Genomic DNA, 23,537 nt, shown 5'->3' with positions numbered 1-23,537 from the left:
TACAATGAAGTAGGGGCTGTAAAACCCCTTCTTCATCTTGGCTGGAGGGACAGGCTCTATCGCACCCTTCCGTAGAAGGGTAGCGATCTCCGCACGCAAGGTAGCGGTGTTCTCGCCCTTCACCGAGGTGAAATGGATGGCGCTGAACCTGGGTGGGTGCCTGGCGAACTGAATCGCGTAGCCGAGTCGTACGTTCCGGGTCAGCCATCATGACAGGTTGGAAAGTGCGAGCCACGCGTCCAAACTCCGGGCAAGGGGGACCAAGGGGACAATCACATAGGACGTACCGGCGGGTGGGGCCTCGCAGCGGGGTGGAGCCTGAGGTGCCACGTTGAGGGGGCTCGAACCCCGTGGCCGTGCTGAGTCCAGAGACATCAAAGCACTTACCTGGCTCATGATGCCCACCATAAGATTGGTTGAGGAGGGGGGAGGAGGAATATCGTCCCCGTAGTTCATCGGAACCAACCCGGTGTGTGCATGTTTGTGCCATAGCTGGGTGCGCAGGGGTGGGGGGTCCGCTACTGGAACGCCGTTCCTGCCGAAATGGGACGGCGGTAGTGACGACGGGAACAAGAAAACCACTCTTTTGTTGAAGTTTTGGGTACCGCAGCCTCATGGACGTGCGCCGAAAAATGAAACAAAAGATTCTACTCCTGGCCCTCCACTGGGTGATGGAGTGGTCTGTCTACCAGCTCCATAGAAGCAGGTCTCCTCGTCCCTGGTTTGCCCATCTCAGGGGTGCTTCGAAGACTTCCTTGGGTTCTTGGTGGCCGGCCGTGAGACAGGTGGCTTCTGCTTCCTGCGGTTGGCTCCAGGCCGGGGCCGGGCCGCGGGCTGCTGTTGTTACAGGAGGATGCCCTTAGGACAAGCAGACAGGGTGCGGGGTCTTGAGCCACACTGGGGCAGGATGTGTTGAATAGCCTCCGTCTGCCGCTTCACCGCCGAGAACTGCTGGGCAAAGTCCTCGACGGTGTCGGCAAACAGGCCAACCTAGGACATGGGGGATGTCACGGCTGCCCAGGACAGCATGTCCGTCATCTCCGCGTCGGCCTGAGACTGGGCGACCATACCCGAAGGAGGAAGCCCAGCCGAAGCCTCCACGTCAGAATGGACAAGCCCGCTCTCCGTTGCTGCGCTCGATAACTCATCGTCTTCCCGGGCCCCGAATAAGAGGTCGAACTCGCCCTGAGATGAGCCGGCAGTCTCATCCGGGAGCCTGACCAGAGCAAGCAAGCGTGCTGAGGAATGGGATGTCCGCGGGGAGTTACCCGGCGGAGGTGCTCCCATTGAAGTCCCCAAATCACCCCCAGTGTTAGCTGACGTGGCCTCATACTCGTAGGTAGAAGGACCGAGGCGGGGAGTCGCTGGGGTGGCTTGCTTTCTTACGAAGGCAAGCCACGACCGCAACATTGCCATGGTCATGTTCTCGCAATGAGGACAAGACCCATCCATGAATGATGTCTCCACGTGGGCAGCACCCAGACACATAAGGCAGCGATTGTGGCCGTCAGAAGCAGAGAGATAACTACCGCCACCAGGAATAACACACAAACAGAAAGGCATCTTTAAAAAGACATTCCATGTGTGCCGCTCTTTTAGGATTGAAAATATATTCTTTTTAGAATATACTCTTTTGTTTTGCTCTGCCGAAGCACCCAGGGGCGTTCTCTGCACTCCACGGGTGCAGAGGGGGAGAAGCCGCTGAAATGCGCCGTAAAATCCAGCAGTTTGAGGTGAATTGAATTCAGTGCACTGAACGCAATCGCTCGGCTCCGAAGAGAAAATCTGAATGAGTGGTTGCATGCCAGCTCCTTTTATCCTTCCACTCGCCAATTCCCATTGGCCTTTTTTCAAAAAGCAGAGGTGTTTAAGGCTCCCAAGAGTGACCCCTAGTGTCACTACATCGACACAACGTCGAGTGAGTGACAGGTAGGGAATTTAAATTCTCTGATCATTTCCTCACCCTCATGCCATGTAAGACGTGTATGACTTTCTTTCTTCTGCTAAACTCAAACTAAGATTTTTAGAAGGTCCATACAATGTAAGTGAATGGTGATCAGGCCTTTGAAGCTCCAAAAAGGAGATAACGTTAGCATAAAAGTAATCCATCAGACTCCAGTAGTTTAATCAATGTCTTCTGATGCAATCCAGTTGGTTTTGGATGAGAACAGACCAAAATATAACTCCTTTTTCACTGTACATCTTGCCATTGCAGTCTAGGCATGATCATGATTTCAAGCTTGATTATACTGCCTAGAGCTTGACGCGTGAGCAAATCGCTAGATGGCGCTATAGGAAGTGTAATCAAGCTTGAAATCATGATTGCCAAGAAGACTCCCGATGTCAAGATTTATAGTGAAAAAAAGGAGATACCTTTTGGTCTGTACTCACCCAAAACTGATTGGATCGCTTCATAAGACATGATTTAAAGGTGAAGTGTGAAACGTTTTTGATGTCAAAATATGTTCTATTCCAGTTTATTTTTCACTGACAACTATAAGTAAGCCATTAGAGTTTGGGGCGTGGCTACTTGTTCAGCCGGGAGAATATGAAAAACCATGGCAGACGTGTACAGAGGAAAAGAAAGTTAGCATCGCCTACAGAGACAGAGAGAACGGAGGAAAACCAGAGTGAGCAATGGCGTCTCATTTACAAGGTGGAGGACACACACACCACACATAATGAGATTGCTCTGGCCCAAGCCCTTATATTATATTATTATAATTTGTTGTTTTGGGTTACAGTCCATTTGCACCTCTGATGGCTGTGATGGCCTCCTGAAGCTCTAGTTCCATGTAATGCAACTGTTTCTTGGATGTGGGGCTAGTGGGAATGTTCACGTATGTTACTGTGTCTCCCCTCGGCCTGTCAGCTGCTGCCGAGCCGTCCACAGGAAATGCAAACACTCCACCTAAAACATATGAATTTGACGGACATTATTTACAGGGAATGTTCAATTCCTGACACTTGTTGATATAATGTGCTACATCTGGTGCAGTTACTTTAGTTATCTGATCTTTTCCACACATGCGTGCACTCTTCAAAAACCTATTCGTTTAAGCAAGAAAAACGGTCAGAACGCTGCTGTCTGTGACACACAATGGTTGACCCTGCTTCGGCTTCGTTGTACAATTTCCAAAAAAAAAAAAAAAAAAAAGTCAAATTATTTGTAGTATTTTATTATTATTCTTTTATTTTGGGGGGAAATAGAACAATATAAAAAATAAACATATAATTTTCTGACACATAAATTATTTTGTTAGAAATAATATCTATCATTTTGGGTTTTATCATTGTGTAGTGGGGCCAGTGAAAACACTGACATTGACAGGAAAAAATATATATATAAACTTCTAGTCCAACCAGGCCAGCAGAAAAAAAATTCCAAGAAAAAAAAAAAAAGGAAATTGTTGAGCCCTGATTTCTCCATCTGTAAGAAGCTGTTATCTATCTGAGGTTAACAGTATAAGCTGTTAATCTCAGTAAATGTAAATATTTCAATTGTGACAATATGGTGGAATAATTTGTCATATCTAAGAAGAGCATCCTATGAGTCCAATGTGTATTAGTTCCAGGGACGTAGATTCTGGAGGGATGGGGAGAGGTAACCCCCTCCCAATAACCAAAACTAGCAAGTACAAGGATAGTGAAGTAAGTAGGCTTTTCAACTTTTTAAAGGAAATGTGACAATTCATAACTCATCTAAGGCTTGAAACCTTTCATTTTTAGCCACTGCACCACACCACTCACCATATGTACAATGCACAGTTTGTAAAAACGACATGTAACTTCAGTCAACTGGATTTATTTGCTGTATGAGGCCTTTGAACAAAATTACAATTATTTTTCAAGAGAAGGAATCATGTGACTCAAACAAAAAGAGACCGCTCACCATCAGTGAAATGATGAGAGCCAAACTGTGATCCACTACAACTCGCCATTAGCTCATTCCTGCTCCTCTTCTCTGACTTTAGAAAGAGAAAGAGAAAGAGAAAGAGAGAGAGAGATCATTAATAAAGTCTGATTCACGTTAATATTCGGTAAGATCTCAAATTTGGACATGATCCAAATGCCAGCTGTAAATCAAGTATCAGACCAGAATTTTGCTTTAATGTTAGAGTCAATCCGAACCAAATCTATTAAGCCTAACCTAATCCATGCTAAAACTTTGGCAATAAACTTTTTTTTAATTATTATTATTTTAATATTTTCCTTGAGGCTCACTTAAAATACAGTGGCAAGAAAAAGTATGTGAACCCTTTAGAATTGCCTGCATTTATGTATAAATTTGTCTTAAAATCTTGTTTGATCATCTAACAAACACAATATGATTTTAACTAATAACACACAAATTATTGTATTGTTCTTGTACATATTAAATACATCATTCAAACATTCACAATATAGGTTGGAAAAAGTATGTGAACCCCTAAGTTAATGACATCAACAAAAGCTAATTAGAGTTAAACGAGATTGGAGGTGTGAGTCAGAGCTACTTTGACTTAAAAAAACCATCAAATATTTTGAGTTTGCTATTCACAGAATGCATCTGCTTACGTGAACCATGTCTTGCAAAAGAGAGATCTCAGAAGACCTACAGTCAAGAATTGTTGCTGGAAAAAGGTTATCATGAAGATCTTAGATATTCATCTGTCCACAGTTAGAAAAACTGTTAATTATAAATGGAAACAATTTAGTACTGTGGCTACTCTCCCCATAAGTGGCAATCCAGCCAAGATGAAAGATTAAAGGGCACACCGCAGAATACTCAATTAGGTAAAAAAGAACCACAGAGTGAAAGCTAAAGACTTGAAGGAATCATTGGAACTGGTTAACATCACTGTTCATGAGTCTACTATACTGAAAACATTTAACAGGCATGGTGTCCATGGCAGGACACTGCGAAGGAAGCCGCTGCTTTACAAAAACATTGCTGCATGACACTCCACAATGCTACTGGGGAAATGTTTTGTAGACTGATGAAATTAAGGTTGAACTGTTTGGGAAGAGCACGCAACACTACGTATGGCGTAAAAAGGGCACTGCATACCGACATGAAAACATCATCGCAGTTGTCCTTCTGATAGGACTGTAATATTGGTCCTGATGTTGCGCCTATCGCATGTTGCCCATCGGTTCCGACCCGAAAGCGAATCGTCATGGCCCTGTTCAAGGTGACAACCTGCACCAAGTAGTGGGGAAACTTTCAGTCTTAGTATAAGGACCATCCATCGATGTGTATATGCTGTGTGCACAGCTATTAAAGAAAAACTGATGCAGTGTAATATCAGGGTTTACATATGATAAATAAGGTGGCTTAGAAAAACTGCTTTTGTTTTGTTCCCAGTCATGTCAACTGTATCTGTGAAATGTGTTTTTTTTATCTGACAAAGCAATCAAAAGTTAGAACATTACAAAACTAATTTATTATAGTGTCCAAATGCCTCTCCAAACAAATAAAACATAATTGTACATAAGAACTTATTACAATGCAAACATAACAATGACTAAAGGTATGCATAGCACGCAGACATGATTTTAGTAATGAGATTTCACAGAATTAGTGCCATTTGACTCAATGAGTCTGCATCGAGTCTGTGTCATTTAATTGGTGCCATCTCCTGGTGGTCATATGTAACATTGTGCTTCGTGTGGATTATCTAATGATTTATGCATCTGAATACCTTGTGTGTGGGATCGTTTGAAAGATAATCACCTCCTCTCAGTAATGGTAGGTTAAATTTGTATGTTTCTTTTATGTTTCGTAAAGTTCTAAGCGAAAACGCGGCATATAAGCAACACCAACATAATTGTCAAAGACATATACTTAGCTTTTACTCGCTATATTTTTTTCTCTGTGAATAAAACAGTCTGGATGTATTCGACTTTTTGAGAGCTTTCCAACAACATATGACACATGGCTATTTGATCAGTTTGATGTTTTTACTGCAATAATATACACAGTGCAATTTTTTGTTTACAAATTATCAAAATGGAACACTTCTGATTTGTCTGCAAATTTCAAAGCACTTGTTCAGTTTTGATCATAATGCCTACAACCATTGGAAAAATAGAGCTTCTAAGCTTTCAAACCTATTTTGTGTTGGTGAAGACTGTAGTTATTAATATTTTGACTAGTTTTTTTTTCCCCTCGCAGGCCCGTCCGAGCTTAACGGGTTAAAAATATTTCCAGTGCAGAGGACATCATGCATTAAAGGGTTAATAGAATACCAGTGTGATCATTGTTATGACACCATCCTGCTTTTACATTGGGTTGTATTTAGGAATGTCAACTGTAATTCAAAAGGAATACTGCTTCACCTCAAAGCTCCTCTCCGTCACTCGACTGTCCATGATTTCATAGGCAGGATCTGTTCTTCCTTTCTCTACACAAATCCTCTGTCTATTATCTGTACAAAGACAATTAGAAGAAGAGCTCAAAACCAAACATACTAGAGATGCACAATATATCTGTGATAATGTCGCTTTTTGAAATGATCAGTGTATTTTTTATATATAATTAATTGTACTGAATTAACATGTTAAATCGACAGCCCTAGTTACCAAAAATGTAATTTTTTTGTCCCAACCAAGTAACACACATACAAACGCACCCACACACAAACATTGCCGCCCCAACAAGTCAAGCACAGCGCCACAAGCGGCATTAGGTAAATCCTGTATCTTCTTCTAAATCCCATAATTGTTTAGAAGTCTGACACATTTGGAAATAACTGGACATGACACATTCGGCTCTGACATCATTCTTCCGCTCAAAATCCTTTTCAAGTCTGTGAGGTTCTCCACCCACCAAAACCTTCAAAGTAGCAGCATGAGACAATCAATGAACTGAGAGGGGGCAGAACAGCTGGAAGAGGAGTGGAAAACAACTGTGAAATAGAGTGTTTGCGTGCAGTGAAGCTAGCGATTATAATATTAACAAGATAGAATAGACAGATTAAAATTTGCAGGAGTAAGCAGAACATTGACGGAGGATTCACTGAGAATGAATTGCTCCTGCTTATACTTCATGCACAGTATGCGTGACACAAATTTTGTCATCAGCACAGTCTGCGTCAGCGCATGTTGACTGTACTAAAAGAGCATCACAGAGCAGTTGTAATGGGCATTTGAATGCATTTGCAGGGCCGCCGATAAGGGGGGACAATTGAGGGGCTTGAGGGTGGCCCGGACTGGAGGGGGGGTCCACAGAACCTTTCCATATTCCATACTGTAGAGCGTATCTAACTGCGTTCAGCGTATATAAACTCGGAGACAGTGCACAACCGCGAATACCGTCCTGGTAGCGCACGTTGATGGGACAACTGTATGTGCGTGGATACAAAAACGGAGGGGTGACACCTGGGACGGAGAGGTGTGGTGACCTTGGTGTGTGCACATGTTAAGTCTCCTGTGTGTTGCAATTGTACAGAGACGGTTCCACCTCTAAAAAACTCAATTGTGCCCAAGACAAAAAAATGACCAAAATGGCAATTGCCAGTTTCTGGCCAATGGGGTGGCCAGGCTTCGGTCCATGGCGGCCACGGCCACCCCTGACCACCCCCTAGCTCCGCCCCTGCTCGCGTGGCTGCGCTCAAAAGCCGCAAACCTCAATTGCATGTGCTGTATACAAAATCAAGAGCAGCAGAAAATGTAGATCAAATCAGTACTACATCTAGACACTTTACTTATAGAGAACAAGCTTAAAGTTGGTGAGCTTTAATTCAGAAACACAGCATTCAGCATGCGATGCGTTCCTAATCGGCTATTCATACTGTATTAGTGGACGAAAGATAAGGGGTTTTCAGAGGTCTATTCTTAAACCAGTAAAATGAATGTTAATAAAAACATTTATACAGTTATATTTATTTATTAGTGTTTATTACAAAGTAGGAAATAAGAAAATGCATATTCTTTAGTGTGTTGGAGCTTTAGAAATGGCTATAACTTATCTTAAAATTAATATTAATAGTAATAAAAGTATGTCATTATATATATATATATATATATATATATATATATATATATATATATATATATATATATATATATATAATGTGTTATGGATATGGGAGTGTTTATTTTGGACTCTCTTCTGTTTCAGTTGCTGTTCTTGTAAAACACTAAACACTTAGGACAAAGAAGTTTCAAGGATATAAAAATACATTTAAAAAAATAAATCTTTTGCCATTGAATCTTTAAATAAAATGAAAGAGTACTGCTTGAAGCAGATTAAGTGATTGATTATTTGAATAAGTTAACACTCTGTTGCATGCCATACCACACTAAATAATAAAAATAATAAGTATAAGTAAATGTTCGACCATCCGGGAGAACTCCAACATAAATTTTGCCTAGGGCCTCTTAATGCTTATAACTGGACTTGATATCCCCCTATATCCTTGATCTTAGAAAAAATATTCAAACCTAAGTGGCCAAATTTTGTCCGAAACATATGTTACCTGATATTAACCCTTTAAACTCTAGTGGCGGGGCCAGTGGGTGGGGCCAAGAGTGTGTAATAAGTTTCCGCTTAAAATGTCCCTGCATACATATATAGTTAAATGTGGTACAATTTGAAAACTCTGAATCTGAATTTTCCACAGAACTTAAACACTTTTGCGTATATGTTACATAAAATGCAAGATAAGACCTAAACTCCTCTACATCACAAAAGAGTGCCACCCTGTGGTAATAATGAAGAATTCTGAATTTGAATATAAATGTTTTGTATTATTATTTTATAAAATAGACAAGTCATATATCAAATGAAAGATATTGTTCACAGGAATGAGAACACAACTATGCAGTTTATTTTGCTGCCATTACACCACAATTTGAATAATTACCAAAAGAGTCACCACATGAAATATGATCTCTGTAAGACAACAAAGACAAATGCCTTATTTCTGCTTTGATCACTGCTTCTATAATCTGCAAGTAGCCACAAAACTCTACATCAACTTTTACCTTAGACTGTTTTCTACTAAATAAGCCATTTCCTATTTGTCCCAAAATTTGCTTGGGTAAATAATCCAATGTGTCAGATTTCCAGAACAAAATATGCAGTCCAGCAGAAAAAGCATGATAAACAAATCATCTTTAAAATATATTTTCAACTGATGATGAAATGTTATACACTTTCACAAAGCTGAGGATCTTAGCTTCTCAGCAACCCCTAGAATTAGCTTCTATTCCACTCACAAGCCAAAATATTCCACAAATCATTAGGAAAGGTGAGTGGGATCTCAAAATAGACTGAATGTCTATGGACAAGCTCATGGTGAGTGCTCAGCTGCGCTAGAGCACCACCAACTATCTTGTGATGGAAGGTGATAAAGGAAAAAAAAAAATTTTCCCAAGTACTTGCTGCCATCTAGTGGAATAAACAAACACTTTTTGCAGGGACATAGAGCAAACAGAGCCTGAATCACAGGCTTTAAAAAAAAAAAAAAAAAAAAAAAAATTACAATATTATTCATTAATTATTGGAAGCTTTTTTTATTATTATTTGTGGGGATTTCTGTAAAATGAGACCAGTATTTTGCAGTTTGTCTATTGTATGTGTGTAAGGTGAGCTTTTAGATTTGTCCTGGTTTCATGAACATTATGTGACCATGGCAACGTTTTTGCTAAATGAAATTATGTGCCTTATTACACATTTTGCTGCAGTTTCCCAGTGAAATGTCCAGCAGTGTCACCAAAAGATAATGTGTTATAGTAAAGGTGTTTTGATTTCATAACACAGCAGTGTGTGAGTAACAGAGTGAAAAATAGTGTTTATAAAGTCATAATCAGCCGTTGTAGTCGTGATTTGTGTGAAATTGAATAAAACTCTACTGTTAATTTCACCAGGAAACTGCGACAAAACGTAGAATCCGGCATGTAAAAGTTAGTTTGAAAAAATGTTGTCATAATAACATTAATTCTATGAGACTAGGTTACTAAAAAGCCATATGTAAGGAAAACATTGAGCCTTCAAAGGAGAGTTGAGAAGAAGGAGGTGCGTTTTGATGTTGTGGGTTAGTGACAAGACGAGTCCGGCGTAAGAGGTTTACGTGTGATGGCCAGATCTTCTCTTACCTTCTTCAGATATTCTCAGATATTCTTCAGACAGTCCTCCACTCTGTTCCTGACGGAAGCGTTCTTGTTCCTGGGGAAAAACGTCTCTGGATGGAGGGGTTGGTTTGCGAAGCTGACTCATGCCCTCTCCTCTCCTGCACTGGAGGCAGTTCTCATAGAGAAGACTGGGTATGCTGTGAGCGGGACGCCTGCACTCAGAGCCTACAGGCACCACAGACGGCGACATCGGCTCATAACTGCTGCCATTTACTGACCGCAGGTCTGATTTCCCGGTAGGTCCGTAGTGTGCCAGAAGATCAGACAGACAGGAAATGTAGCCGTCAGATCCTCCCTCCTCATTGGTCAGTATGCATTCAGGAGATTGCTTCCATGTGTCGTGATTGGGCAAAGATGGACAGGACTCTCTGATCACTTCTAGCTTCTGATTGGTTGGTTGACTAGTGACATCACTAGCAAGCATTTCTGAATGTTCACCTGCCGAGGTAACACCTGAAGCTCTGAGAGTGTGTCTGTACTTACCTGACATGACAAAATCTCACATGTGCAACATACTCTATAACAAACTTGGGGTGCAATAGTCTGAGGCCACTATTGAAAATGCTTTTTTTTTTTTTTTTTTTTCATTTATGTATATGTATATACGTGTATAAAAATTTGTAATGCACATTTTGGAGATTTTATTCACATCTTGGTTTTTCCATACAGCATTTTTCATGCAATATCCCAAATAAATGTACAAAAATATGTGAATAGAAACTCAGCTATTGACCATGTTAACTCTTTGTACAAAAGTTCAAATATCTTTGCTTCCATGGGAGCACATAAAATGCTGGATAGCATGGATTATCTTTGGTGCATACCAAATGCTAAGAAATTCTGAAATCCATTTAAATTTCTGAAACTTTTGCTTAAATTGTGATGCTGTGTGTATTTGTATTCAATTATAAAAGTAGCAAAACAGAAGCACTTTCACATGTGATCTCAGACTTTTGCACCCCAGCGTATGTTAAAATGTGCTGGTGAAAAATACAGTACAAATCAAAACCGATTAAATCAAGACATGCAGAATGAGTGTTGCAGGAATCTTACCTGGCACAGTAGGCTTAAAAGTGACTCCAGGTTGAGGCAGAAGTGCCCCCTGTTTAACAAACACACATACCAACTCAATGAATATTAACATAATACCATGGCTATGTTCAGAATGGAATACTTGTGTGCTTCCTGTATACTGACATCTATGTTATTCATTTACTCTGAAAACTCGAAGTCGAGTAGAAATGATTGTGACACGTTAAATGGATGGAAACAAAGATATTGTCATTAAATAATTATGAATTATTTTTTTCAGTGTTGTTATCACATCCTCATTATGTTGCATGTTTCATTCAGCAAGTTGCATGTAGTTATTGTCATATAAGAAATTTACAAAAAATGTCTTAACTCTTGCCAGACTGAACAAATAACGAGTGGAGAAAAAGATGTTAAAAGTGTTCGACATTACTTCCGGTTCATTCATCAATCTGGAAAAGGAAGGTCAAATCGAGCACATTGCATTGTGTGATCAAGTATTGCATGCATTGTGCTCTGTTACTCCAGTATCATCATATTTGTTCTTATAGCTTTTAAGTAACCAAGCAAATATAATCAAACCACACTGGAATACATTAAGGCAAGGCTCAACTACTGTATGTTATGAAGGCAGATTTTAGCGAAAGGTTGACGTGTTTTTAGGACAAATTCTTTTTTTTATTAAAGTCAGAAAAAGTTGTCACAAAACATCAGTGTGTGTTCAATAACCTGTTTCTTTTTTACCCTGTGCAAAAACAGTGAAAATAATAAGACTTAAATAGAAAGACTTCAAGGTGTTTGGCTATGCAGATACTGATAAAAAAAAAAAAAAACAACTACACAGAGAAATATTAACTGGAGTAAAAAAGTGTGACAACTAGCCCCGTTCTCATCTATTAACTGGAGTAAAAAAGTGTGACAACTAGCTCCGGTCTCATCTATTAACTGGAGTAAAAAGTGTGACAACCAGCCCCGGTCTCATCTGTTAACTGGAGTAAAAAGTGTGACAACCAGCCCCGGTCTCATCTGTTAACTGGAACAAAAGGCATGACAACTAGCCCTGGTCTCATCTGTTAACTGGAGCAAAAGGCGTGACAACTAGCCCCGGTCTCATCTGTTAACTGGAGCAAAAGGTGTGACAACTAGCCCCGGTCTCATCTGTTAACTGGAGCAAAAGGTGTGACAACTAGCCTCGGTCTCATCTGTTAACTGGATTAAAAAGTGTGACAACTAGCCCCGGCCTCATCTGTTAACTGGAGCAAAAGGCGTGACAACTAGCCCCGGCCTCATCTGTTAACTGGAGTAAAAGGTGTGACAACTAGCCCCGGCCTCATCTGTTAACTGGAGCAAAAGGTGTGACAACTAGCCCCGGCCTCATCTGTTAACTGGAGTAAAAGGTGTGACAACTAGCCCCGGCCTCATCTGTTAACTGGAGCAAAAGGTGTGACAACTAGCTCCGGCCTCATCTGTTAACTGGAGCAAAAGGTGTGACAACTAGCCCCGGCCTCATCTGTTAACTGGAGTATAAATGTGTGACAACTAGCCCCGGCCTCATCTGTTAACTGGAGCGAAAGGTGTGACAACTAGCCCCGGCCTCATCTCTTAACTGGAGCAAAAGGTGTGACAACTAGCCCCGGCCTCATCTATTAACTGGAGTATAAATGTGTGACAACTAGCTCCGGTCTCATCTATTAACTGGAGTAAAAAGGTGTGACAACTAGCCCCGGTCTCATCTATTAACTGGATTAAAAAGTGTGACAACTATCCCCGGTCTCATCTGTTAACTGGAGCAAAAGGTGTGACAACTAGCCCCGGTCTCATCTGTTAACTGGAGCAAAAGGTGTGACAACTAGCCCCGGTCTCATCTGTTAACTGGAGCAAAAGGTGTGACAACTAGCACCGGTCTCATCTGTTAACTGGACCAAAAGGTGTGACAACTAGCCCCGGTCTCATCTGTTAACTGGAGCAAAAGGTGTGACAACTAGCCCCGGTCTCATCTGTTAACTGGATTAAAAAGTGTGACAACTAGCCCCGGCCTCATCTGTTAACTGGAGCAAAAGGCGTGACAACTAGCCCCGGCCTCATCTGTTAACTGGAGTAAAAGGTGTGACAACTAGCCCCGGCCTCATCTGTTAACTGGAGCAAAAGGTGTGACAACTAGCTCCGGCCTCATCTGTTAACTGGAGCAAAAGGTGTGACAACTAGCCCCGGCCTCATCTGTTAACTGGAGTATAAATGTGTGACAACTAGCCCCGGCCTCATCTATTAACTGGAGTAAAAAGGTGTGACAACTAGCCCCGGTCTCATCTATTAACTGGATTAAAAAGTGTGACAACTAGCCCCAGTCTCATCTATTAACTGGAGTAAAAAGGTGTGTCAACTAGCCCCGGTCTCATCTATTAACTGGAGCAAAAGGTGTGACAACTAGCACCGGTCTCATCTGTTAACTGGACCAAAAGGTGTGACAACTAGCCCCGGTCTCATCTGTTAACTGGAGCAAAAGGTGTGACAACTAGCCCCGGTCTCATCTGTTAACTGGATTAAAAAGTGTGACAACTAGCCCCGGTCTCATCTGTTAACTGGAGCGAAAGGTGTGTCAACTAGCCACGGTCTCATCTATTAACTGGAGTAAAAAGTGTGACAACTAGCCCCGGCCTCATCTATATGTCTACAACAAACTCAGCATGAGTAGTATGCTATTGCCTACAGAGCCTACAACACTACACAACATTGAAAAACAGGATACAAGAGTCTATTCATATTAAAACGCCAGGGGGTGGTGTTGCTCAGTATTAGTGCTTAGCTTTATTTTATCACCATGTTGCCATTTTTGCCAGCAAACATTAACAAAGCAGACCAAATGCGGACCTAAGTGGATGTTCGCAACGTCCCCTGTTTGCTGGGCTACTACTAAAACCAAGTTACCATATGGATACTACAGTAATGCTGTAGTAAAACCATGGTTAACTGTATCAAAACCTTGGTTACTGCCAAAAAGAGGAAGAAAAAAACATGGTTACTACAGTCATGGTTAATACAATATTTCTACAGTAAATCCATGGTAAGTTATCATAAGGGTATCATTAACGAGGATTAAAGATCATTATCAATGTTTTAACAACTCTGAATTTAAATAACCTTCAAAAATGGTCACACAAGCCCATTCTAATACGTCACGTCTAAGTTTGTCATTACTTAGTGTGAATAACTCCAGATGCTGTTTTTCTGTCATTACCTCAAGAAAGCACTGCACCCTCTTTGAACAAGTGCTATCATAACTGAAAATGTGAGCGCTGTCTGTGACTGATGGTGTATTTTAGCATTCTGCATGTCAAGATGAACGGAAGAAAAATAGTTCCGGTGCCATGCAATAATTCGCTCATATAATTATTCTTTTCCACTTCGAAGCTTATGAGATGCATTAATATTCATGTAATCTAAATAATAAGATCACTAGTTAAAAAGAATCTATATTTTTATGTGAGGATCGATATTCTTGATACCACATCAGTATCGGAAGTATCGATACTTTAGTATCGATCCACCCATCCCTACTGCAGGTGCTCTCAGTATCTCATCAGTCACTCATCCCAGTGCTATTCTCTGAGGATCCCAATTTAAATCAGATTAATATTAGTCACAATACCACTAATAACAGATGTAACTGTTTAACCTTCAATAACGTCACCACGTCTTCATGCATTTGCTTAATAATTAGCGATTTGTGTTACAACAAGACGCCAAAGACAGTAAACAAATCATATATATTAATAATTTCTCACTGGATCAGTTTTAAAGCTTGTAATGGATCTATTTTTCTTATTTCTGAACGTATCTCTGCTGTGTGTGATGCTCTCATGGTTTTTGCTGGTTGCCAGTATGTCACAATGACCTTTTGATATTGACAACAGAACTATTAATAACTGTTTTCAATACAAATAAATATTAGCAATTCACAATTAATGCAATTTTAATGTAATTTTGGTAACATTTAAAAAGGTTTCATTTCTTTAACATTAGTTAATGCATTAGTTAATGCACAAACAATGAACAATAGATTTTTACAGCATTTATTAATCAATGTTAGTTAATAAAAATACAATTGTTCACTGATAGTTCATGTTAGTTCATAGTGCATTAATGTTACTAATACAACTTTTGATTTTAAAAATGTATTAGTATATGTTGTATTATGTTTTTTCATTTAAGGCCAGTTTGGCCTGTAGAAGAGCAAATAAACATCTTTTTGATTAACGCATTCTTTCTTGTCTGTTGCTTAAACAAAGAAAAAAAATCGGCAGTCGGTATCGGAATCGGCCCATTTGCTTGTAAAAAATCGGCAATCAGAATCGGCCATGAAAAATCATGATCGGTGCATCCCTAATAGATTTGTCCTATGTCCTTAATTATTTCACTTTTCATCCTGTTCATTTTTTGCAATATCCCTTTAACTAACAAAAGGCGGGTCCTTAATGACATCATCGTCTAGTAGGTGACAAAACAACAGCACAAGCATGAGCAAGTATTAGCAATTTAATTTACGTGATGTTTTGTGGTGTTAGTTGGTTTGTCTCACTTAAAACATTTTAATAAAATTTCAGAAACTAGTATCATATTATCAAAATGTCAAAAGATGGTTAAAAATTTCAAAATTAACTTCAAGTTGATGCCCTTATGTAAACTCTCAAACCCTCAATGAGCTATGGCTAACTTTACATCTCAATGTTTAGTTTTTATTTCCATAATCGTATGTTCCATCATGTTAGGCATCCTGTTAATTTACTTGTCATTGTCATACTAAAGTTTAAGGCCCCGTTTAAACCTGGTATTACAATGCGTCTCGGGTGATCCGATCACTTGTGGTCACATGCGTTTTTGACCACATTCGTATGTGGTTTTTGTGATTAGATCACAAAACGTTTTAGAGCCCGTTTAGACCTGCATTTAGGGCTGATCACATGAGATCAGTCACCCGAAACACATCTTAATACCAGGTGGAAACAGGGTCTAAGTATCTGAGCTTGGCCTGAGCATATTTCTGAAATCCTGTTTGGCGGAACGGTTCTGGAGCAGAGTGGGGAGGGTACCGGCCGAATTAGATGCCCCGCCTAATTTTTTAAAACTCATCAGAAATGCTTTTTCAGTTTCTGGGGCCAATAGCTAAGCAGGGAGTCCAGGGTTTAACAACAGGTGCTCCCTCCCTCGGACAGGCGCTAATGCGAGCTCCGAATCCTTCCGACTGGCAGATGATTATGTAAATGAAGCTTGAAAATCAGAGCTGTGTCTAGAATGAAGCAGTTCGGCTGCCAAAGTCTTGCAAGAGGCTCTTCTCTGTTACTAAGTTTAGGGTTAGATTTAGGGATAGGGTTAAGGTTAGGGTCAGGTTTAGGGAGTAGGGCTAGATGTAGGGTTTCTGTGGGACTCGGAATAAACACATTAAACAGTGTGTAAACGTGCACATGCGACTCTTGCAAGACTTTCGGTAGCTGGAAGGTAACCTTCTAGACACTGGAGGAAAAATCGGCTAGTGTGGCTTAACAGGAATGATCCTATAGAGTGTCTGTTTTTTTATTATGGGACATGTCAAGTTGAAAATAGTGTTTTTGTGTACCTTGAGTCCTCCACAGTTGGGGCAGGTAGTGAACAGTGATTTGGAGGCAACAGGAAGAGGTAAACAGGTTGCACAGTCACAGCAGCTCTTACTACAAGATGATCTCTGAGACACCTCCCCTTTCTTGGGCTCCTTTTCTTCATATAGCTCCTCCTTTGTCTTAAGACCCTCTTCTCTATCAAGCTCTAGAGTTCTCAGTGTCTCTTCTATCCTGTCAGTATAGATCAGGACTGGGCCTGAATCTGATTGGCTGGGACATTCAGACTGCTTCCTGACTGACTGCTCAGTCTGTCCCCAGTCTACAAGTCCAGTATCATTTTTAGATCTACTTCTGTCTCTGGTGTCTTCAGAAGTCCTCCCAATCTCCAGCAAACTGCGAGGAGTGTCGTACAGGTATCGCAGAGACAAGGGCACCTGGTAATCATTGGTAGGGCAGGGTGGGCAGGTGCACAAGTGCTTCTCCGGGTTCACAGGTGGTGGTATGTTGAGCAGCATGCCATACTCCTCCCCTTGACCTGGAGCTTCCAGAATGCCACTATAGAAGGAGAAGCTTCCAGTGAAAGAAGAGTGGCTTCCCGTTGCAATTCCACTGTCGGATGAGTTCTGTCGGTCAGTCTCCTTAAGCTTCCTTGAGTGAACTGGATCCAGTGGGACTCGGAGACAACCGGTCGAGTGCCTAATTGTGCAATTTGATTGGCTGGCGTCCGAGGTGTCAGATGACCCAGATATGCTGCGGTCATCTCCAGCCACTGAGGAGCCAACATTGGAGCTGGACGCTTCCACAAAAGTAAAAAGAAACCAATATTACAATATTCCGGATTGCTCACAAAAGAAACTCACAAGGAAACAATACTCTACCAACATTAAATCTCGGAAAAGCTCTGGAAATGTTTGTTACCTTGTATTAAAATATTCCATCATAATTTTAGGGAATTCCATTGAGCCTTGGTTACTGCTGAATGCCTTTGCCGGCTATGGCATGTCATTGTGATTTGGTTGTATTTCACATTAGAAATGTAAAGTACTGGAGCAAAGTTTTTGTATGACTTGAAATAAGTGTGTGTGCTATATTATGCGTGTGGTGTTTAGAACAATCACACAAACTTATATAATTCATATTGTTCTGTAATGAAAATGATAACCCATGAGAACTTGTAATAATAGTACAAGATGGCAAAATCGTTATGAATCATTTAGTTGACTAAATAAATTTACGACTTTTACTTCCATACTTTACCCCAAACCCAAGTTTAAACCTTAACAATGATTTGAATAGGAAAATCACAGTGAATACAGAAGAAAGAAAAATATCGGGTTTCAAACAAACTTTCTTATGATTTTTGCAAAGTTTAACCAAAAATCTAAACCTAACCATAAAGTGTAACCCCTTACCAAAACCCCAAACCTAAACCTAACCATGATTTTAATAGGAAATAAATGTTGTGTACCACAGAAGAAAACATCTGCTAGCTAAAACTGTATGCATGTGTTTTATCAATTTTAAATTTTGTTTGTTGATTGGTTGGTCTAAATGTCATATCTTTTCATATGAGCCAAGATGTATGATATCTTATGAGTTCGCCATCTTGTATGAATTATTACGAGTTATTTATTACCTCGTTAATTATTATGAATGAGCTAAATTAAGACATATCGTTTTTTGAAATTACTTACGTATTCTGGATTGCTCATCATTCAAACATGTGATACTATTCTGAGATAACCGAGACTTAGCGGATATCCTTCAAAATGAGGTTGAAACTGTACCAAAGCAACATTTTGGTAATATGCAGACACACATGGTACTGCGACATTTTCCTTGTGAGACTGGGCTGGGTGAGACAGTTACCTGTGCTTTGAGACAGCAGATCAAGCCTCCGTTCCAGCTCTTCAGCTTCATGGTTTAGTCTGTCCTGTACTGAAGCGGCACTGACATTGGGTTCTGAGATGCACACAGAGAGAAAATAAACAGAAAGACAAATACAGCTAACACAAATTAATGAACAATAAAAGAGAGACAGTAAAAACAAATACATATAGAGGCTTCCAAGAACCATGATTATATAGGCATCCTAATGTTTCTGGTCATAGTGAAGTTATGTTTAGGATTCAAGCCATGTTTCTGAGTTATTTGTGTGAATTGAGTTTAGCTGGTAAGTTGGTTTGTTTCAATACCTGTTTCTCGCTACATATTAAAATACTGCACTTGATTTCAAATCCGTTATGTCCCATCATAAGCACACTGTTAGACACATTGGTTGTATTCAACAGTGTAAACACCTGCCCAGTCATTAACTCTCTGTATAAGAAGTATTTATGGACAAAAAATGGTTAAGTTATTAATTATCATCCCTCTATAAACAGGTAAACCACAGAGATATGCTGGCCACATGCGAGATGGTCACAGAGGAACACTCTTCCTAGCAGTGTTTGAAACTCAGACACACTCTCTAGTCTAGACAAAAGACTTATCTATTCAGCCAGACATACACCTAATTTATCAGAATCAGCTTTATCAGAACCAGCTTTATTGCCAAGTATGCTTACGCATACAAGGAATTTGTCTTGGTAACAGGAGCTTCCAGTGTACAACAATACAAAAACAATACAAAAATAGCAGCAAGACATAGATAATAATACAAAATAAAAAATAATTATACACATACGTACATACATACATAAACACACACATACATACATACACACATACACATACGTAGTGCAAATCTAATACAAATATGTTATCTGTTATGTACAGTGCAAATACAAATCTGTTATGTGCAGTGGAAATGTTTTTTTTTTTTTTTTCAGAGGAATCAAACGGCAGAAGTGGTTGGATATGTTGGATAAATATAAAAAATACTAAACTGTGTATTGCACATTGATATTGCTCAATGGGGCAATTTAATTGTTCATGAGATGGATAGCCTGAGGGTCCTTGGCGATGCAGTCATTGGTGTAGAGCGAGAAGAGTAGTGGGGAGAGCACACATCCATGGGGGGGCACCAGTGCTAATTGTACAGGTGCTGGAAGTGATTTTCCCATGTCTCACAAGCTGCTGCCTGTCTGTCAAAAAGCTAGTAATCCACTGACAGATAGACATGGGAACAGAGGGTGTAATTTAGTCCAAAGAATAGCTGAGATGATGGTGTTGAAAGCCGAACTGAAGTCCACAAAAAGGATCCTTGCATATGTCCCTGGTCTGTCCAGATGTTGCAGGATATGATGCAATCCTATGTTGACTGCATCATCCACAGACCTGTTTGATCGATAAGCAAATTGAAGGGGATCTAGAAAGGGTCCAGTGATGTCCTTCAGGTGGGCCAACACCAGTCTTTCAAATTATTTCATGACCACAGATGTCAGGGCGACAGGTCTGTAGTCATTAAGTCCTGTAATTTTGGTTTCTTTGGGACAGGAATAATGATTGAGTGTTTGAAGCAGTATGGGACTTCACACTGCTCCAGTGATCTATTGAAGATCTGTGTGAAGATGGGGCCAGCTGGTTAGCACGGGATCGAAGACACGCTGGTGAGACGCCATCTGGGCCTGAAGCCTTCCTTGTCTTTTGTTTCCAAAAGACGCGGCTCACATCATCTTCACAGATCTTAAGTGCAGGTTGAGTAGCAGGAGGCGGGGGGTTGCAGAGGGTGTTGGTGTTTGTGTTTGTGTGAAGTGAAGGTCAGAGTGGGTGTGGGGTGTGAGATTGGGTCTTTCAAATCTGCAGTAGAACACATTCAGGTCGTCAGCCAGTTGTTGGTTCCCTACAAGGTTGGGGCTAGGAGTCCTGTAATTTGTGAGTTGTTTCATGCCACTCCACACTGATGCAGGGTCGTTAGCTGAAAACTTGTTTTTCAGCTTCTCAGAGTATCTTATTTTAGCCACTCTGATTTCCTTGTTCAGTGTGTTCCTGACCTGACTGTACAAGATTTTATCCCCACCCCTGTAAGCATCCTCTTTGGCCTGACGAAGCTGCCTGAGCTCTGCTGTAAACCACGGTTTGTCGTTGTTGAACTTTAAATAAGTCCTATTTATCCCTCAATTCATAACTATGCTGCTTTAGTTAGGTCTGCCGGAACTGAAAACACTTCTCTTATTCTTTAACCCTGCTTTAAATTGAACAGCATCTACGCTAATTGTATTCTATTTCATTCCCTGTCTAAACCTCGGGATTATTATGTCCGATTCCCACTGTAGAACTGATGCAAACTCAAAGACATGGGATTTCATGGGCTCAGGATGGAGTTCACCAAAATTACCTGCCATAAACTTCCAGCCGGACTGCGACGCTCACTGAATGATACCTACAGTATATCAACTTGGTCAAAGTAGGGACAACACTCTCTTAAACTACATAGAAATGTAATTAACCACTAACAAAAGCCGTCATCGGCCAAAATCAAAGGACAGTGCATCTACGTGTATTTCCTCAGTTAATTCAGGATGACTAATCATCGACACACACACTTACTTAGTTTACTAATTTTAACAACTAATATTTCTAAACATAAATATCTAATGTTGGCATTATATTCATTCATTTTCTGTTATAGTATAATTTCATGTACAGTTGCTTTGAAACAACGCCTGTTGTGAAAAGCGCTATACAAATAAATTTGACTTGACTTGACTTAACACTCCAGTGTTTGTCTAGCCCTTAAAGTGCTATTAATAGAGCAGACATGTGGATGGGATGGCATACAGCCAAAGGAGGATGGTGTGTATGTGTGTCTTGTTTGGGGTGTCTGACTGTTGGCAGACATTTGACGATTTTCCAATCATCACTGATCAACATTCATTACTAATGGACACGATAAACACAAAAGTGTCCAAAAAACCATGAAATTGTCTAGGTAAGCTACGTCATAACTGTACAAGAAAACAATCTACCCAATCCTTTGAACACTGGTAGCCTGTGTTTTTTCCTTCAGCTGACCTAAAAACCTTCTCAATCCCTCTGTAAGTATGAGTAATGTGCACACCTGCTACTGGTACTGAGAAAGAGTGAGCGAGGATGAGGTTACAGTGTTCTGAGGTTACAGTGTTCTTGGAGTGATCAGGAATGCTTGGAGCTTTGCTTGCATGAACTGTTATTTTAATAAATCAAAGCCCCCCAACCTTGTTTCAGAAGAAAGTAGGAGACAGGCTGAGATTCTGATTGGTCAAGAGGAGGTGTGAGACACTCTGTTGGCTGTGGCAATGTGCATTAAAAGGAATAAACTATCAGCACCCCTGTTAGTGTCTATAATGTGCCAGTAAAAATCATATACCTGATCTTTCATGAATTACACAAGCATCTGATATTATCAAAAAATAAAAAAGTCCATAATGACAAATTCTGAATGCTGACTTGACACAGTCTTGTCTGAAAGTTTAAAAAAGCCATGATTTTAAAGTTTACTGAGGCCTAATGGATGGATGGATACTATGGATGTATGGATGGATACTATGGATCGATGGATGGACTGATGGACAGACAAACGGACACAACAGATGGATGGATACTATGGATGGATAAATGGATGGATGGATGGATGGATGGATACTATGGATGGATGGATGAATACTATGTGTGGATGGATATATACTATGGATAGAAACTGGATGGATGGATGGATGGATAGATATTATGGATGAAAACCCTGGATGAATGGATGGATGGATGGATGGATAGAGAGATACTATGGATGGAAATCCTAGATAGATGGATGGATGGATGGATAGAATAATGGAAAAATGGATAGATGGATGTATGGATGGATGAATAGACAGATGGATGGATGGATGGATGGATATGGTGATTGGATGGATGGACTGATGGACAAATGAATGGACACAATGAATAGATAGATGGATACTTTGGATGGATGGAAACTATGGATGGATAAATGGATGGACAGATACAGTGGATGGATGGGTAGATGGAAACTATGGATAGATGGACTAACAGATGGACAGACTGGATAGATGGATGGATTGGATGGATGGACTGACAGGCAGATGGATGGACAGCCAGATGAACGGATGCATTAATGGATGCATTAATGGATGGATAGATGTATGGACGGTCCGCTTCAGGAAAATAGTAAGTCTGATCAGTTAGAAAAAATACAACATACTAAGTCTGAACAGTCTGAGTGACTGTGCAAAGTTTAGTAGATGAAGCTTGAAAGTTCTTGGTGAAGCTATAGTTTAGAAAAAAAGAAAAAAGAAAGAAACCCTAACCCAAGTTTGTGCAATCGCATTATGTTGGCTCCACTGATACCCAACCAAACTGACATACAGTAACCACACTCATGCACATCACATTAGAAGCAGCACTGACCTGGCAGCAGTGGCTTCAATCCAAATGGGACTCTGGATGGAGAAATACCACGAACAACACAGTCAAACAGAAAACTGATCTGCTCGCCATCGGCACAGGACAGGAAGAACACGCCAGCCCCTAAATACAAACGCACAAAGATGCTGAAGAATTCAGAGTAATAGTTAGGAATAAGAATCAAAATATTGCTACACTTGGGATGGGTCTGAAAGCATATGCCATCACATCAATGTCTCGTATACACAGCGCCACCCTGTGCATTCAGTTGTAACAGTAAGATTTAGGAGTTTCAGTAGTAAATTTGGTGCATGTGGCAGGCAAATGTACAAAGAAAAATAAATTTACCAAAAACTCAATATTGTTTTTACTAGATTGCTAGTTTCACCATCCAAAACGTAAACCCTCTTACCAGATTTACAGATCTTTATGAATTGACACTGCCTATGTTGT

At 40.3% G+C, this 23,537-nt stretch overlaps 1 protein-coding gene across 1 annotated transcript in view; it reads right to left on the bottom strand.

Moving 5' to 3' along the window:
- The window catches only part of dok7a (docking protein 7a), a 50,504-nt gene that overhangs the window by 4,885 nt on the left and 22,082 nt on the right, over positions 1–23,537 (bottom strand). The window contains exons 5-12 of the mRNA XM_051724288.1: positions 23,088–23,207; positions 18,612–18,704; positions 16,763–17,538; positions 11,173–11,221; positions 10,084–10,602; positions 6,322–6,410; positions 3,893–3,968; positions 2,756–2,911 (exon numbers count right to left, since the gene is read on the bottom strand). Coding sequence (XP_051580248.1) covers positions 2,756–2,911; positions 3,893–3,968; positions 6,322–6,410; positions 10,084–10,602; positions 11,173–11,221; positions 16,763–17,538; positions 18,612–18,704; positions 23,088–23,207 — 1,878 coding nt within the window. The remainder of the gene's footprint in view (positions 1–2,755; positions 2,912–3,892; positions 3,969–6,321; positions 6,411–10,083; positions 10,603–11,172; positions 11,222–16,762; positions 17,539–18,611; positions 18,705–23,087; positions 23,208–23,537) is intronic.

This window comes from Myxocyprinus asiaticus, chromosome 2 (genome assembly GCF_019703515.2).
Source record: "Myxocyprinus asiaticus isolate MX2 ecotype Aquarium Trade chromosome 2, UBuf_Myxa_2, whole genome shotgun sequence".
Taxonomy (NCBI): domain Eukaryota; kingdom Metazoa; phylum Chordata; class Actinopteri; order Cypriniformes; family Catostomidae; genus Myxocyprinus; species Myxocyprinus asiaticus.
This window is presented reverse-complemented; position numbering and strand designations above follow the sequence as displayed.